The sequence below is a fragment of the Peromyscus californicus genome, unplaced genomic scaffold (genome assembly GCF_007827085.1).
Source record: "Peromyscus californicus insignis strain IS unplaced genomic scaffold, ASM782708v3 Scaffold_3__1_contigs__length_106647218, whole genome shotgun sequence".
Classification (NCBI taxonomy): Eukaryota; Metazoa; Chordata; class Mammalia; order Rodentia; family Cricetidae; genus Peromyscus; species Peromyscus californicus.
Window position 1 is genome coordinate 60,842,434 of NW_026294551.1, and position 17,528 is coordinate 60,859,961.

At 42.8% G+C, this 17,528-nt stretch overlaps 1 protein-coding gene across 7 annotated transcripts in view; it reads right to left on the bottom strand.

The window, feature by feature from the left end:
- Specc1 (sperm antigen with calponin homology and coiled-coil domains 1) overlaps positions 1-17,528 on the bottom strand; it is a 281,079-nt gene that overhangs the window by 14,851 nt on the left and 248,700 nt on the right. For all 7 annotated transcript variants that reach the window (XM_052757169.1, XM_052757163.1, XM_052757167.1 and 4 more), the window contains one exon: positions 13,190-13,306. In XM_052757169.1, coding sequence (XP_052613129.1) covers positions 13,190-13,306 — 117 coding nt within the window. The remainder of the gene's footprint in view (positions 1-13,189; positions 13,307-17,528) is intronic.

Here is a 17,528-nt window from a genome sequence, read left to right on the forward strand (position 1 = left end):
AATCAACTGGCTAAAGTGTAAATATGGAGAAAAATAAAAATGCCTGGGGCGAAGGGAAAGCTCTTCAGTCCTTAGAGGCTGGATCCCCCTGTAGCCGCAAAAGGCTAGATTCATTCTTAAGGTGCTTCTGAGTCTTCTTCATCCAATGGACCCGAGTGAACTCACACACCCGTGCTGCCAACATTGAACCCCAAGCTTGAAGAAGGACAAAGGATCCGCTGAAGAAGGACAGAGGAGCTAGCCATCTTAAGAACTGGAAGGAAGTGCCCTCAGGGTAAGGGGACTCCAGGATTGGCAGGGTCATGGGAAACTTCCTGTCTCAGGAGCAATGGTGTATGCAGTTATTAAAATGCCTGTTAAAAGTAAACAGAGTGGATGTGAAGGAAAAACAGCTTACAGAGCTTTTGTATTAATTAAACGGCATTGCCATTGGTTTCAGGCAACTCCTCATGTTCAATTGAAACCGAAGGTATGGAAGCAAGTGTTGAGAGCTTTGCGGGGAGCTCATCAGAAAGGAGAGCCCATACCGTTAAGAATTTGGTCTTTACGTAATTTAATATCAAATGCTGTTGCAGCGTGAGGAATCGCTGAAAGCTGTATCTTAAGTAGAACAGGAAAATAAAAGGGAAGACACTCAGGCTAGAAATTGTCAGTCAGCAGAGGAGAATGTTCCTTCACAGATCAATAGGAAGGCTGTTTCAGAGGGCAATAAAACTGAGGAAAGCCAGGACACTGGAGATGACTCTCCTCCTCCTCCTTCAGATGAAACAGATTTAGAAGAAAGGCTGAAAGGTTAACTGCACATTAAATACAAGAGCTCCCGAGGCAAAAAATAAAAAAAGGAAACTTCCCAGTAAAGAAAAGGGAAAGCAGAGAAAATAAAAAAGGAAATCTTCTCAATAGTACACAGAGGGAACGAAAGGAAATAAAAGGAAATTTCTCGAAGGAAAAGGGAGAAATGTTTACTCAAGAAAAAAAAAGATTTTCTGGGTAAAAAGGGGAAAAATATTGAAACTAGTCCTAAAGATTAAAAGGCCCCGTGAAAGAAAAATAAAGGAAAGAAAAAAGCCTCTTTCCAGTAGAAATAGAGGAAGAAAAGGCTCTTTCCAATATAAGAAATTGAAGATAGCTAAAACTCTGAGCTCTTTCACAGATCTGACTGCCAGCACAGAGCGGCAGCATCTGAATTACAGAGAATCGACAGGTGGGCCTCACTGCTGCAGCCTGAACAAGCCAGCAAGCCCAGAGCTTGGAATTGGGTTGTCTGTTCGCTTAACTTTAGTTCCAATGTTTTCTATTTTTCCCTCAGAGCGGGAACAACTAAATATTAAAGATCCTTCCATGGGAAATGTTTTGTTTTTCCCTAATGGTGGGAATAACTCATTATTAGTAGTCCCTTCATGGGAGAAAGAGGAAGTTTAAAAAGGCCCAACTTCTGGTGAAGAATGGTTGCGGTTAAGACATGAAATGCTAAGTCGATGCTGTTTGAATTTCCAGAGGTATTAATCATTCATTGTATAACAGATGTTCTCGTCTTTTGATTGTCTAATAAATGTTTGGATGAATGTTTGATTTCCATGATAGATAAACTAAAGGAACACGATTCATAATTTTCAACTATACATTGGGTATGCTCTTGTCTGTTTATCATTACTGAGAATTTGGCTCTGCTCTTTAAGTTACTTTCTAGAAATTCTTGGTTAAATTCTATAAAAATGTAACACCTGAAACAGAACGGGTTGTTAGGTTAATAGATAATATGGCTACTAAGATGAAAACTCACGGAAAGTGATCTCTTGCTGATGGAGAGCTTATGAAATTATTTTTCCACTAAATAAAATACAGGCAAATTGTTTGATCCACACTGTTAATAATCGGCAAGTTGCATTAACTTGTTACTTGGGATCTATAAAAAAGGATCCTCTTTTTAAGATTTTATAAAAAATACTCTTAACTGGATTGTGGAAAACTGCTAAACTGAGTAAGGCCATGTATTATAAATCTTTTAACATCAAAATAGTCCAGGGTCAGTCCTGTGGGATGTCTTTCTGTACGCTGTGAATATGTGTTGCTCTGGTTGGTTGATAAATAAAGCTGCACTGGCCTATGGCAGGGCAGGATGGAGACAGGTGGGAAAATCCGGGAGAGAGAGTGAAAGGAGAAAAGGGAGTAGGAGGAGATGCCTAGCCGCCGCCCAAGGAGAAGTAGGATGCCAGCAGACCGGCAATGCCACGGCTCTGTGGCAAAACACTGACCAATAGAAATGGGCTAATTTAAGATGAAAGAGCTAGCTAGCAAGAAGCCTGCCATAGGCCATACAGTTTATAAATAATATTAAGCCTCTGAATGATTATTGAATGAGTGGCTGCAGGACCTGGGGCCTAGGCGGGACCAGAGAAACCTTCCGGCTACAGGAAAGTGCTAAATTAGGGTCAAGGTTATGCTTCTGTCTCTACAGGAGATAACAAATTGTGGATACCATCAAAAGTGATAAAAATCCGGCATGAGTAAGAGACATCTCCAAGATGCTGTAGATGGAGAGATGCCTCTGCCAAAGTCAAGACACTGGATTCCTTTGGAGCAGACAACTAAGCCCCTAACCTGGGGACAGCTTGAGAGTTTGTGTGACAAAGGGGAGATGATATTTCGCATGACTCACAAGCCTTTAAATGCTACAAACTTATTTCTTGTCATACTTTCTGTGGTAATGGTGCAGCTAAAAGGGATGGATCGTAATTATTGGGCTTTTATCCCCAATCCTCCAATTAACTTAGCAGTAAGTTGGGAAGATATGGATATCCCTGTAGTGGTTAATGAATCTTCTTGGCTACCTGGTCCTTGACAACTGAGGTCCTGCTCAGCCAATGGAGGAGGGTAAAGTGATTTGACAATTTCGCTGTTAGAGAACAAGGAATTCCTATTTGATTGGGAAATGGAATTCAATGCCTAAATATAACCTCTCAAGTATGGCTATCCATAGTCAATACTACCTAAGATTATTGTCATAAGTTTTATATGCTTCATGCATCTGGTTTTAAAGGACAGAGATTAATGCTACTAGTTCCATAAATCTACTGTTCTGTGAGATGAGGGTTAACAACAAGGAATCTGACTGGGTGCTTTGGCAACAGTGTAAGAGTCTGAGGCCTTGAGTGCTAACTAATATCTCCCAAGGAGACATCACTGACTGGAGTCCTTATGGCTCCTCTCAAGGAAAATATTCTCACTCAAGTTAAGATGGAAATGGTATAATTTGAATGGAACTATGGAAATCAGTGCTTCTGTTAATGAACCTATTTGGTAGCATGGAGTTGGAATGGCAAGTCCTCTCCTGCAATTTGGCAATTCAATTCAGACTCACGTGTGGAAATTGGAAAGTGCCTTCTACCCTCTTAAGGCGAGGGAAGGAAAATTAAACATTAAGGATGATAAATACGCTCTGTCTTTTAGACTAAATCAAAGCCATTCTTTTATGGCATGTGTACCATTACCTTCCTTGCTACTAAAAGGGTCTGTACAATGGCACCATATTCATTACAGCATCACTTGTGAATGCTGTACCCTTCATACCTGTGTTAATTCAAGTATGTTTTTAAATTTGACCTTTGAAAGTTTATATATTCTTAGAACAAGGCCAGCAATCTGGGTACTAGTGAAATTGTCAAGGCCATGGCAAGACTCTCCTGTGATGATCCTGGTACAAAATTTCTGGGAAAGAATATTAAAAAGAACATGTCGAATGGCTGGACTGATTGTTGCAGTAATTCTGGGAATCACTGCATTGACAGTTACAACAGCAACAGCTGGAGTAGCACTTCATAAAGAAATCCAAACTGCTGAATTTGTTAGAGACTGGCATAGGCATTTAGAAGAACTTTGGACTGAACTAAATAAGATTGATAATAAGATAGTAAATGAATTAGCAGAGTTAGGGTAAGCTGTTAGGGGATCAGTTAGAAAATTTGAAGGAGCAGATAAAATTACAATGTTATTGGAATGTCTCTTCTTATTGTATCACACCCTTAAGATTTAATGATAGCAAGTATGATTGGGATAAGGTTAAGATGCATTTAATGGGTTACCCTAATTCTTCTCAAATAGTTTATGATTTACAGAAATTAAAGAAACTTTTGCAAAAAAAATTATCTGATATGACAGGAATGGACGTTATAGAAAGTCTAGCAGATACCAATGCCTCATTCAATCCTATGAATCGCTTTAATAGATTTCTTACCGTAGCAGATGTTGCTCTTGTATGTTGGTCTACTTACGTAATATTCTAAGACAGATAGATAGAAAAAAAGGCTGTGTATGCTGTGAAGCTGCATAACCTTCAAGATAATTAATTTTTGTATGAAGGAAAGGGGGATCTGTAGCAGCATTCCTGCTGGGCTACTCCTGGGCTGGCTCCAGAGAGTAGCACCTAGCCCTAATTCATCTTTTGTTCAGCAGCTACCCTTTGTTTCTCTTGTAGCCCTATGTGAATCTTGTCTGAGAGTTTCCCAAGGATACAAAGTCTATGCAAAACTTTGTTTGGGAACCTGGAAAACTGTGGTACCTGATGAATAGAGAAATTTGCACTTGGCATTGTATTTTTGGAAGCTTCTTTCAGGTTGTTTTGAACATTGAAAATCAACTGGCTAAAATGTAAATATGGAGAAAAATAAAAATGCCTGGGGCGAAGGGAAAGCTCTTCAGTCCTTAGAGGCTAGATTCATTTATTTTTAAATTTTATTATTATTTTTTATTCACATGCATTGGTGTTTTGCCTGTATGTATGTCTGTGTAGGGTGTTGGATCCTCTGGAACTGGAGTTATAGACAGTTGTGAGCTACCAAGTAAGTGCTGGGAATTGAATCCAGGGTCTTCTGGAAGAGCAGCCAGTGCTCTTAACCACTGAGCCATCTCTACAACCCTATAGATTCATTCTTAAGTTCCCTTTGAATGTTTATTCAATGGACCTGCATGTGGCAGATTTAGGGTTTTTGCTCATACAGACAAAAAATGGGTTACAGTGTGTTTAAAAATATATGAAGGCTTGGGAGAGAAAAGAAAAAGCACAAAGAAAGTCCTTAAAAAAGAAATAGAGTAATAAAAAATATAATAAGCCACAAAAACATGGAAAATACACAGAGAGTCTGCATTATGTATATTATTGTGTTGTATTTAAAATTTTTGGCTGCTAAAAGATTTTGGATTATGAAAATTGCTATATTAAACCAACCTATATATTTTAAAATTATCTTGCCGGGCGGTGGTGGCACACGCCTTTAATCCCAGCACTCGGGAGGCAGAGGCAGGTGGATCTTTGTGAGTTCGAGGCCAGCCTGGTCTAGAGAGCAAGATCCAGGAAAGGCGCAAAGCCACACAGAGAAACCCTGTCTCGAAAAACAAAACAAACAAACAAAAAATTATCTTGACTTCAAATTTTAAGTCAAAAGATATGTCAATTTGGGGGAGAGGTTATGCTTTTGTTTCCACAGGAAATGACAGGCTCTGGATTCATTCTGGGTTTAAGAAAAATCAGGTTTGATTAAGGAAGACCCCCTGAAAAATCTCTGATGGGAATGAATGGCCTACATGATTCAATGTTTCAGAGCACCTCTGTTGTAGTTTCTTCGAGTTCTACATCCACAACAGCTTCAAGGTTGCTAGCTGAGATGATCCAGCCTCACAGAATACTCCAGTCAGGACTTAACTATAATCCTAATTTTCTCAGGGTCCCCCAAAGATTACCAGCACCCTCAATCAACAGGAAGTAGTCTAGAAAACTAGACCCACATTTCCCAAAAATGGAATATGGATATTTGCCATCATTTAGGGAGGTTGGTTACAAATTGTTATTGGTCATAGTCAAAAAGAGGCTAAACAAAAGAGTTAAATTCAGAGATCTCTTTCTAAAAGAAGAAAGGGAGATATGATATAGAAATGATAAGATAAAAGGGCAGATTATTGAATCTACTTTAATCTAAGAAATAACTATTAATCTTAAATATTTTTATATTAGTATGGATTCTGGTTTACTGATACAAATTTAAGTTAATTTTGTTATACTGTATGCATATTTCCACTCTTGTTTAGGGTATTATGTTTATATAGTTCATTTAAAAATGTAATATATAATTAAGAAATATAGATTAATAGTCATCTATAATAGCACACTTATATTCATGTTATGTATGTTTTCAAGGTCATACAGAGATATATTTCAGATAGATAGGCAATCTTCAACCACTTCAAAGACCTTCAGAATATGGCATTTAAATGTTTTAAGAACTTAGACTTTTCTTGACAGTGAGACACATCAGCTCCTGGTAGCACCAATTAGTTCAAAGAGAATGATGGGCATCAAAAAAACTCCATATGGAGTTTGTTTTCTTTATGGCAAAAGCTAGCCATGTGGGCAAAGAAACTGCCTTTGCCTCAATTGCTGACAGTTACTGTCCAAACTGACCAGCAGGATGCAAGAAAGGTGACAATTGAACTTTGCCAAGACAAGATGGGACAGTCCTTCAGAATTCCCTGCTTCACAGAAAAACCTGTCAGATATGCTAGGCCTATAGGCCAGAGTTGGATGCCCCAACATTACAGAGGAACTTTGGGTGACTGTCCAGGCAGCCTGATGTCCCTGTCATTAGGTAACATTTTACTCTTCTGGGGTCTTTGACAGAGTTGAAGACTAGATAGTTATAGCTAGAGATTTTCTTAGTTATGATAAAGATAAATTAGATATAAAACTTTAGACTCACCAAGATAGGACAGGTAATAGAGTATTTTCTCTAATTTTGTCAAATAGTAATGGGTTGGATATTGTTACTGTAATTCTTACTTAATAAGTGTTTTTGTTATATATAATTTTATTATTCTAAGGTTAAAACCTTCCTTTTTAATTTGACAAAAAGGGGGAAATGTTATAGATTATGTCATTGTTAATAAAAAGCTGACTGGGTGATAGCAGGGCAGGAAGAGATTGAGCTCAAGAGCCAGACTAAGAGAATTTTGGGAAGAGGAAGGGCAGAGTCAGGAGAGATGTAAGCTGCAGAGCAAGCAGGACTATGTCACAAATCATAATCAAACTGGGTATGGCATTGATGCACTTCTGACTGAGGCTGGAGGATTAGGAGTTTGAGGCCAGCCAGGGCTACTTAGTGAGACCTAGTCCTAATCAAACAATCAAAGTCATACCTGAAGGTTGTTACATATAACCAAATGAGAAACTGTTTCCTCCCCAATCCTAGTTCTCAAGACTAGGATTTCTAGTTTGTCTTTATTTCTTCTAGTGATCTCTTGGTGACTGTAATCTTCTTACACCACTATTTCTTTTTAAAATTTACTTCTGTGTGAGTGTACTCACACCATGTTGAGTCTGTGGAGGTCAGCGGACACCTTGTTGAGATTTAGTCCCAATCTTTCTTCTGAGGTTTGTTTTTCCCTAGTTTGTGCTGGCTCCTGACTGCTCTCACTGACAGAACTGTCCCTCATCATCTGGTTTTTGTTTTTGTTGCATTCACTCTGCTGCTTGTGTGAAACCCCTAACTCCTTGTAGCCTGCCGCTTTTCTGTCCTCACGTGGAGCGTCCGCCTCACATTTGGACAGGGTATCCTTGTGTCCCTTCTCACCTTCTCCTTTTCAAACTCTGAAGCTCTTAGTCATTACTGAAATCTTTCTACCACCAGAACTTCTTATCAATTCTAGGACTATACCCCATCTCTTTGAAGTACATTCTTGAGAAAGGCTATAGAGAAGAAACATTGTCCAGATGCATTCATACAGAAAAATCCTCTTTCTACCATCATGCTTGGTTAAGAGAATTCTTGGACAGGGAATTCTAGGATGAAAATAATTCTCCCTTAGAACATGAATAGCACCATTCCCCGGAGTCACTGAGCCCTATGTTTGGGCTTTGTTCCCAGATTCTCCTTGGCTATTCTGACATCTCTTTGTACAGATAATCTCAATTACTTGTCATGTCATCCTGCCTCAATAGTTCATATGAAAGTCATTAAGTTTTAGAAATTTAACTAGATGTTTTAAGTACCAGTGAGAAGCATGTTCACACTTTATGTCCTATGTATAATTTTGTAATTTGATACATATAGGCTTTTTTTTTTTTGTTTTCTTCCCCAGTACTGGGGACTGAACCCAGGCCTTATGTATGCTAGGCAAGCACTTTACCACAGTCATATTTAAATTTTATACATAAGCTGGACATGCATTTATGGCCCCAGCTATGTAAGAGGCTAAGGGAAGAGGATCACTGGGATCCAGGAGTTCAAGTCCTTTTATATTTTCTATTTTTCCATTTTCCCATGGTCTTCACTCTGCCCCGTCTGAACATCTGGCCCTGGACCAAACAGTTCGGCTTGACATTGGAGTCATCTTGCTGATGTATCGACGCTGTCAGAGGAAAAGCAGACAGGTCTCTGCATGCTTTCTTCCAGCCTGTGGTGTCACCTTGGGAAGGGGCTGATCTCTGGTGATACCGCCCAGTCCGCCATCCTTCTTCTTTGACACTTAGGGAGACTGATGGACAAGAAGTGGAAGCCTCTCCCTTGCTTCTGTGATGCTGCTCTATTTGCTGAGCAGAAGTGAGCAAATGGGTCCTTCCAGTCCACGCAAGTGGAGCAATCCCCATTTTGGTGCTGATGGAACCTTTGTTCTTATTTTAGAGTCCCTTTCGTTAGGCCAGTTTTTAGGTTACATTGCTCAGGAAGCTGAGACACAAACAGTTTTTATGGCTCATGAGATTGTAATGCCAAACTGGTTCCTAAAAAGGCACACCATTTTCAGCTCCAATAATCATGCTCTTTTTTTCCTTCTGTATCCTTACCTGCCAAATGTGTCAAGCTAAACACTGTATTTTTTTGTTTTAGTTTGTATTATTGGGTTACTAATAAAGTCTAAGGAGAAGGCATTTCTAAACCAAATATTTTAATTAGAATTCTGCTAAGACCCTCTTGTAGGATTCAAATGAAAGTATATTTTCTAAGAAATTGAACACAGAATAAACAGTCTGTACTGGAAAACTGCCTCAAAGAGCTCTGAAACAGCATAACATGGAACATGATAGAGGTGATTTTTTTTTTGTTTATAAAAATGATTTTTTGCTATGCTGAGGCTAGAGAACAGAAGAGGGCATGCCCAATGAAGAGGCTGGGGAGGAGAGCCAAGGTCTTCAGGCTGTGAGCTCTGCCTCAGTGGAGGCTCTGTCATACAGGTTGGGACAGTGAGAGGCCATTCTTCAGTGTCTGCCCTGTGTGTGAGCCTGGACCTACTAGTTCCTATCTGATGCAGAACTTGGTCCCCAGCTTGGCTCGTAGGACCGTACTGGTGTAGCATCTTTCTGCAAGTAAGTGGGAGAAAAGATCTGACTCACATTCATATTCAGTTTCAGGTACCAACATAATCAGTCTCTACTCTATAACCTGACTCTTGCCTCCACGGAAGAGCTTCATAGGCCGACATCTGAAGACTGTATTTCTAATGAAAACAAAATACCTCACTCACCTAAACCTCCTAGCTACTGTAATGTACACCCTGTGATTGCATATCCCTTCAATACCATACAAGATGTTCTTGTTTATTTGAGACAGTCTCGTGTAGCCCAGGCTGGCCTTGACCTTACTGTGTAGCTAAGGACAGCACCGAACTCCTGATCTTCTTGCTCCTGCCTCCCAAGTGCTGAGTTCATAGGCATGCACCACTGTGTCCAGTTCTTATTTTTAATTCTGAACTAATTTTCTTCGGTGCTGGGCATAAAATCCAGGCCCTCATCTATGCTAAGCACAGGCTCTACCACTAAGCCCAGATCCTTTATCATATAATTTTTATATTTCAATTTTAACAGATTTTTACAAATGCTATATTTCCCTTAGTGCCCTTTTGGATAGTTGTGTATTCCACAAAGTACAACCAACCAACAACAACCCACTCATACTGAGTACATAAGACCACAGGGCAGAGTCTTAACCATGCTAACTCAACCAAAAGGGTCTGTAGCAGTTGTGCTCCCTTTGGGGCCCAACCTCACACATGTCCCTCAGGGACAACCTGCCCAGTGGTGCTGTCACCTCAGGGAAATTACCCTCAACTGATGCTGCATCAGTGGGCTTCTACGGACACACCATCTTGACAATCCTCCTCTGTAACGGATGGACCTGGCCTCTCTCAGTGCACCCTCATGCCTACTCATGACAACCTGAGCTGTAGATATTCCTTCAGGGAGTAGTGGGCCAGGGGTAACTGAGAGTCCTAGGTGCTAGAACTCAAACTCAACTGGTGTTGACAGGGGAGCTGTGAAGTCAAACAGATCGGGACATGACACTCCTGGTACGTGATGCTGACTCCTTATAGTGGTCCTTCACCACTGGCGCTTCTTGATGACATCAGCAAAGACCCCCAAAAAGAAATCAACCAGAGGTGTGGGAAATAGGGGCCCCTGTCCTGTAAGGATAACAGAAACAAGAATACTGCTGCCAGCCTACCCTGATGCACATTTGCACATCTGCAGAGGGCCACTGGGCAGCTGGCAGGGTGCCTGGTGTGGGAGTCTCAGGGGTCCAGAGTGGGACAAGGGGTTTTGGTCACCAGGAAGCAATGCTCATGATACAAAGTGTGAGAGCAAGCACTCGCAGGCCCATTATTTTCCAACAGATCTGACTTGACTGGAGGACAGAGAAGCCAGGCCTGTTGACTACAGACAAACACATCACTTTCAGGCAGACTCAGGTTTTAGAATGTGTATGGCCATTTTAGGAAGATCTGCTGATTACTTTGGAATTTGTTATGCTCATTATTTACATAATTATTTTTGTAACATCACACCAGAAAGGAAGGGAGTGGGGAAGGAATGGGTCCTGGGTCACAATCAGAAGCCCTGCTGTGCCCTTGGCTCTGTGATGGCTGATGGTCCCCACTCTGCTCCCCTCTAGTTCCCTCTGCTGGGTCCGCTCTGTGCTTCTACTGTGCTGTGGGCAGGGCTTGAGTGTGTCCCAGAAAGTTCAGGTGCTGAAAGCTCGGCCAGCAGCATATGTGTTAAGTAATGGAACCTTTGGGATGCAGAAGCAAAGCAGGTGCCTGGAAATCTTACTCTGAAGAGATCAATGCAGTTCTCATGGGATGCTGATTACTTCCTGGGAGAGCAAATTATTTTAAAAGAGCAAAGCTGGCATCTGAATCTCTCTGGCTTCCTGCCTCACCCCGCATCCCTCTTCCACACATGGTCTCACTGCTGTAATGCACCAGGAGAGCCTCATGAGACTGCCTCGATTTTGGATTTTCAGCTTTCAAAGCTCTAAATGAATCTCTTTTCTTAACAACATACATAGTCTCAGGTATTTTGCTATAGTTATGAGAGTTGCTTAAGTCCCTCTTAAGACCAGGGGGACTGGCGAACCTCCAATTTCACAGCTTCATACGCCATCTATATCTACCCTTCCAACATTACAGGGCAAATTCAGAACACTGCTCCATCTCAGGAAGTTCCACCGTATAACACAAATCTTCATGGATTCCTCCCACATCCATTCATTTTGCTCTGATTTCCCATCTGAACTCCAGCTTTGCTGTTTGCCTGCCTAACGTAACACTTGAATCATTTTAGACATCTCAGCCTTAACGTGATACACTGTGTATTTTTCTCCTAACCATTACATGATCTTACTCAGCTTGTTTCACACTTTATAAAGCACTCCACATGGAAATGCTTTGAAAAAAATCACGTTTCAATGCTAGAGATTAAATCCGGGCTTTTACACACGCTGGATTAATGCTCTGCCATTAGCCACACCGCCAGTCCTGTAAGATACTCTGGGATGGTTATTATTATTTTTTTGTGTGTGTGCTAACTTGGCTATGTCTGGTATCCAAATATTTAGCCAAACATTATTTCTTTCTTTCAAATGTTTCCTTTACATGTATTTATCTATTTAGAGAGTGCATGTATGTGCGAGTACTCACGTGTAGAGATTAGAGGACACTTGTGGGAGTTGCTTCTCTCCTTCCACCACTGGGGTCCTGGTTACTAAACCCAGGTTGTCAAGCTTGGGAGCAAGTGTCTTTACCCGCTGAGCCATCTTGCCAGCCCTCTAGGCAGGCATTTAAAGGATGAGATTAGGTGAGACATGGTGGTGCACGCCTTTGGCCCAGCACTCGGGAGGCAGAGGCAGGTAGATCTCTGTGAGTTCGAGGCCAGCCTGGTCTACATAGTTAGGTGAGATTAACATTTACATTGGTGGACTTCTCATAAAGTAAATGACTCTCTGGAATGTGAGTGAGTCTAGTCCAGCCAGCTTAATAGAAAAAAGATGGCCCTCCTTTAAGAGAAGGGAATTCCACTACCCCTCCTAGCTCCACTCTCGGCACTGGAAGAGACTGAAAAATGAAGGTCACAGCTAAACCAGCGTTTTCTGTAGAAAGCAGGTGATAGGATATTATCAGCAACCACAGCAAACTGGGATTCACTGTTTTTCTTGGTAACAAATGCATTGAGAAGGGTGGCTGGAACATTTGCTGAGGATAAGACCCCACACTGCAGTCACATTCTGTCCCCTGTGCCCTTCCTGATGCCCACTTTAGCTCTATTAAGCCTCCCCCACTGTCTCAGTTGATGTCCTATTGCTGTGAAGATACTATGATCACAGTAAGTCTTATAAAGGAAACCTTTTTGTATTTTTCAAGACAGTGTTTCTCTGTGTAGCTCTGGCTGTCCTGGAACTCTCATTGTAGACCAGGTTGGTCTTGAACTCACAGAGATTCACCTGCCTCTACCTCCCAAATGATGGGATTAAGGGCATGTGCCATCATACCCAGCTAAAGGAAAACATTTAATTGAGGCTGGCTTACACTTCAGAGGTTTAGTCCATTATCATCATGGTGGGACATGGTGGCATGAAGGCAGACATGATGTTGGAGAAGGAGCTGAGAGTCCGACATCTTGGTCCACAGGCAAGAGGAAGTGATCTGTACTATACTGAGTACAGCTTGAGCATAGGCAATCTCAAAGCCCATCCCACAGTGACACACTTCCTCCAACAAAGCCATATCTACTCCAACACATTCACACCTCCTAATGTTTGGGGGCCATTTTCTTTCAAGCCACCACACCTACCCTCCCAGTTATACATACACTGCCTCAGAAGTTCTGCTGGCTCTCCCAGAGGAGAAGTGGGTGGCACAGGCAGCGACTTACTTTCTCCTGACTGTTCAGCTCCTGGTATGGGATGTGGGCAGGCAGGTAGGCATGGAGCAGAGCACAGAGGGCCAGCCCGTCACTCCAGCTGCTGCTGAAATTGGTGATATCAATGTTCTGTGGAGAGAGAAAAGCCAGTGTTAACCCACACTGCACTGTCAAGGCCACAAGGCAGACAGTGTGCCAGTGTTAACTCACACTGCACTCAAGGACACGGGCCAGACGATGTGCCAGTGTTAACCCACACTGCACTGTCAAGGACATAGGCCAGACAGTGTGCCAGTGTTAACCCACACTGCACTCAAGGACACGGGCCAGACAGTGTGTCAGTGTTAACCCACACAGCACTGTCAAGGACACAGCCAGACGGTGTGCCAGTGTTAACCCACACTGCACTGTCAAGGCCACGAGGCAGACAGTGTGCCAGTGTTAACCCACACTGCACTGTCAAGGACACGGTCAGACGATGTGCCAGTGTTAACCCACACTGCACTCAAGGACACGGGCCAGACAGTGTGGCAGTGTTAACCCACACTGCACTGTCAAGGACAGGATCCAGACAGTGTGCCAGTGCTAACCCACACTGCACTGTCAAGGACACGGGCCAGACAGTGTGTCAGTGCTAACCCACACTGCACTGTCAAGGACACAAGCCAGACAGTGTGCCACTGCTAACCCACACTGCACTGTCAAGGACACAAGCCAGACAGTGTGCCAGTGTTAACCCACACTGCACTGTCAAGGACAGGATCCAGACAGTGTGCCAGTGCTAACCCACACTGCACTGTCAAGGACACGGGCCAGACAGTGTGTCAGTGCTAACCCACACTGCACTGTCAAGGACACAAGCCAGACAGTGTGTCAGTGCTAACCCACACTGCACTGTCAAGGACACAAGCCAGACAGTGTGCCAGTGTTAACCCACACTGCACTGTCAAGGACACGGGTCAGACAGTGTGCCAGTGCTAACCCACACTGCACTGTCAAGGACATGGGCCAGACAGTGTGCCAGTGTTAACCCACACTTCACTGTCAAGGACACGAGGCAGACAGTGTGCCAGTGTTAACCCATACTGCACTGTCAAGGACAGGATCCAGACAGTGTGCCAGTGCTAACCCACACTGCACTGTCAAGGACATGGGCCAGACAGTGTGCCAGTGTTAACCCACACTGCACTGTCAAGGACACGAGGCAGACAGTGTGCCAGTGTTAACCCACACTGCACTGTCAAGGACAGGATCCGGACAGTGTGCCAGTGCTAACCCACACTGCACTGTCAAGGACATGGGCCAGACAGTGTGCCAGTGTTAACCCACACTGCACTGTCAAGGACACAGGCCAGATGGTGTGCCAGTGTTAACCCACACTGCACTGTCAAGGACAGGATCCAGACAGTGTGCTACAGGTGTCTATCTTTACATTTGGGTAAGGCAACATAATGAACTGGATTTTTTGAAGTGTGGTTAACTTTGGTAGCAGGAATGGCCTGTTGTGGTCCACATCCATTTACAGGAATATGTGTAGGGAAGATGAGACCATGGGGAATTCTTGCTTAACCCCTGGGGAAGCCATTAAAGCCTGATATAAATCTTGTTTCAAATTACTCCCCAGATGAGCTTTGTACATCCAGCATTTCCCAGACTTATTGGCCAAGGAAGAGCAATCATCACAATCATCATCACCATCACCACCACCACCACCACTACCATCACCACTACCACTACCACCACCACCACCACCACCACCATCATCATCACCACCACCACCACCACCACCACCACTACCACCACCACCACCATCACCACCACTACCACCACCATCATCATCACCACCATCACCACCACCATCATCACCACCACTACCACCACTATCATTACCATCACCATCAGTACCACCATCACTACCATTATTACCATTACCACCACCACCACCACCACCATCACCATTATTACCATCACCATCATCATAACTACATATAACCCAACAACATGCAGACCAGACAAAACATGACCATGGAGCCCAAGCTACAATTGCTTCTGTTCTATATTCCCTTCCTTAACTAGAGAAGCTTCTTAAGGGCAAGAGAAGCCTCAGGCTCAACAGTCTCCCTGATAACACAGAGAACAAGCAAGAATCATTCCTCTGGAAGGGAAAGAGGCTCCTCCTGCAGGACTGTCAGTGAGTCGGGGTGGCTGCTTGGCACACAGTGATAAGCAAGGTTATCTTCCCAAAGATTTAAAAATTTAAAGACCCCCCTCCCCCCCCAAAAAAATAGATTCAAAGGCCAGCCTGGTCTACATAGCGAGATCCAGGAAAGGCGCAAAGCTACACAGAGAAACCTTGTCTTGAAAAACCAAAAAAAAAAAAAAAAAAAAAAAAAAAAAAAAAAAAAAAAAAAAAAAAATTAAAGATATTAAAGATGTCCACAGGCCGAGGAGTTGGTACAGTGGGCAAAGGCATTTGCAGTCAAACCTGACCACCTAAGTTCAATCCCCAGGAACCACACAGTGGAAGGAGAGAAACAATTCCTGAAAGTTGTCCTCTGACCTCCACACACCTATAGTGGCATACCCATAATTATAATAACAGTAATGGAGACAAGGGTTTGAAGTCTGGGATCCTAACCCAATGGACTCAGAGGTTAAAGAGTGAGACATCACAGGAGCACAGTCTAAAACGATAAAAGCCAGGCTGAGTGTGTCCTGAGTCTTTCTCTGCCAATCTCTTGGATAAGTTCTTTCCCTTTTGCTCTATTAGATCCTGACTGCCCTCATCCTTTGCTGTTCATTTACTGTGGGCAAACTTGCTCTATGAGTGTGGAAATGATTCCTCTGTAATAAGGCATTTCTCCTGAGCATCAGATTCAAAGGAAAAACCTCAATCTGCCTGCACTTCTAATCTGTGTGGTCATTTAAAATAAAAAGACCAGGGGCTGGAGAGATGGCTCAGTGGTTAAGAGCACTGGCTGCTCTTACAGAGGACCCAGGTTCAATTCCCAGCACCTACGTGGCAGCTCATAACTAACTCACACCCTCACACAGACAAACATGCAGGCAAAATATCAACGCACATAAAATAAAATTAAATAAAAAAGGCCAAAGCCATTCATACACTAAGTCATAGCTTGTATAAAATTGTAGCTTCACGGTTCAGACATTGTTTTGTTTTATTGTTGTTATTTTTTTCTTTTCATTTTTGTTATTTTTTTAGAGAGCTTCTTAGGATAGAGCTCTTATTCCACTGAGGATTTATCCTCAGAGAGAAAGAGGCAAATGTGGTATAGTTTAAATATTGCCCGGCAATGGGGTCACATAGATCCCAAAGCATTCATTATAGGCTTTGCCAACGCCCTTGGTTATATTCCAGAACTTGACATTAAACACTTTTGCTGAAGACACCACATACTGGAGTCATAGAACGTGGAGAAATCAAGTTAGTACTCAACTGGAAGGGGCTAGGCATGATTTCAAAGGAGAAAAACCACCATCATTCTCATCCAGTTGTGAACCCCACAAGCTACAGTGAGTGACCGGCCTGACAAAATCCACCTGCTGGTGCAATAGTGGCGGAGATGTTATAGGAGTGACCAATGATTTTCTGATTAGCTCTAAAGCCTACACCATGAGATCGAAGCCATATCTAACATTGTTTAAGGGACTAAGAACCTGAGGTTGGGTAAGTCACAGGCCTTGGAGAACCCTATTCTATTACTCTGCCAAATGGACCTAGTATTAAAACAACTCCTAATGGCATATTGCTATACCCACAGATCAGAGCATCTCTCAACCCTCATCAGAGAAGCTTCCCTTTGCAGTGATGGCAATAAACACAAAGACCTTCAACTGGTCAATGTGTAGAGAATAAGAAACTGTGGAGTGCTTAGTGCTAGATGGGACATACCTATCATACCCTACCTCCAAAGCTCAGGAATCTTCATGGAAGAAGGAGGTGGAAAGAATATAAGAGTCAAAGGTGGTTGATAACATCAAGAAGACAGTGTTTCCCAGACACAACAGGGCAGCTGCACACATGAACTCAGCAATTGTGACGGCATGAATAAGATCTTCTCAAAGTACAGCCAGACAAAATTCCAGCATGGGGTTGGGTGGGGTGGAAAGTAGGCATGAAATCCCACCACTAGCTGAAGAGTTGCAGGCACTGGCAGCTGTTGGATGAGGAAGAGTCAGTTTTCTTTAATGATGTGACCCCTGGTAGGTTGACTGCACCAAGGCAGGCCCCATTCCCAGGACTAGCTGGGCAACACAAACCGGACTCCATGGGGAAAGGGGGAGGGGGGAATCTTTGCTGGTTGTTTCTTATCAACTTGACACATACCTA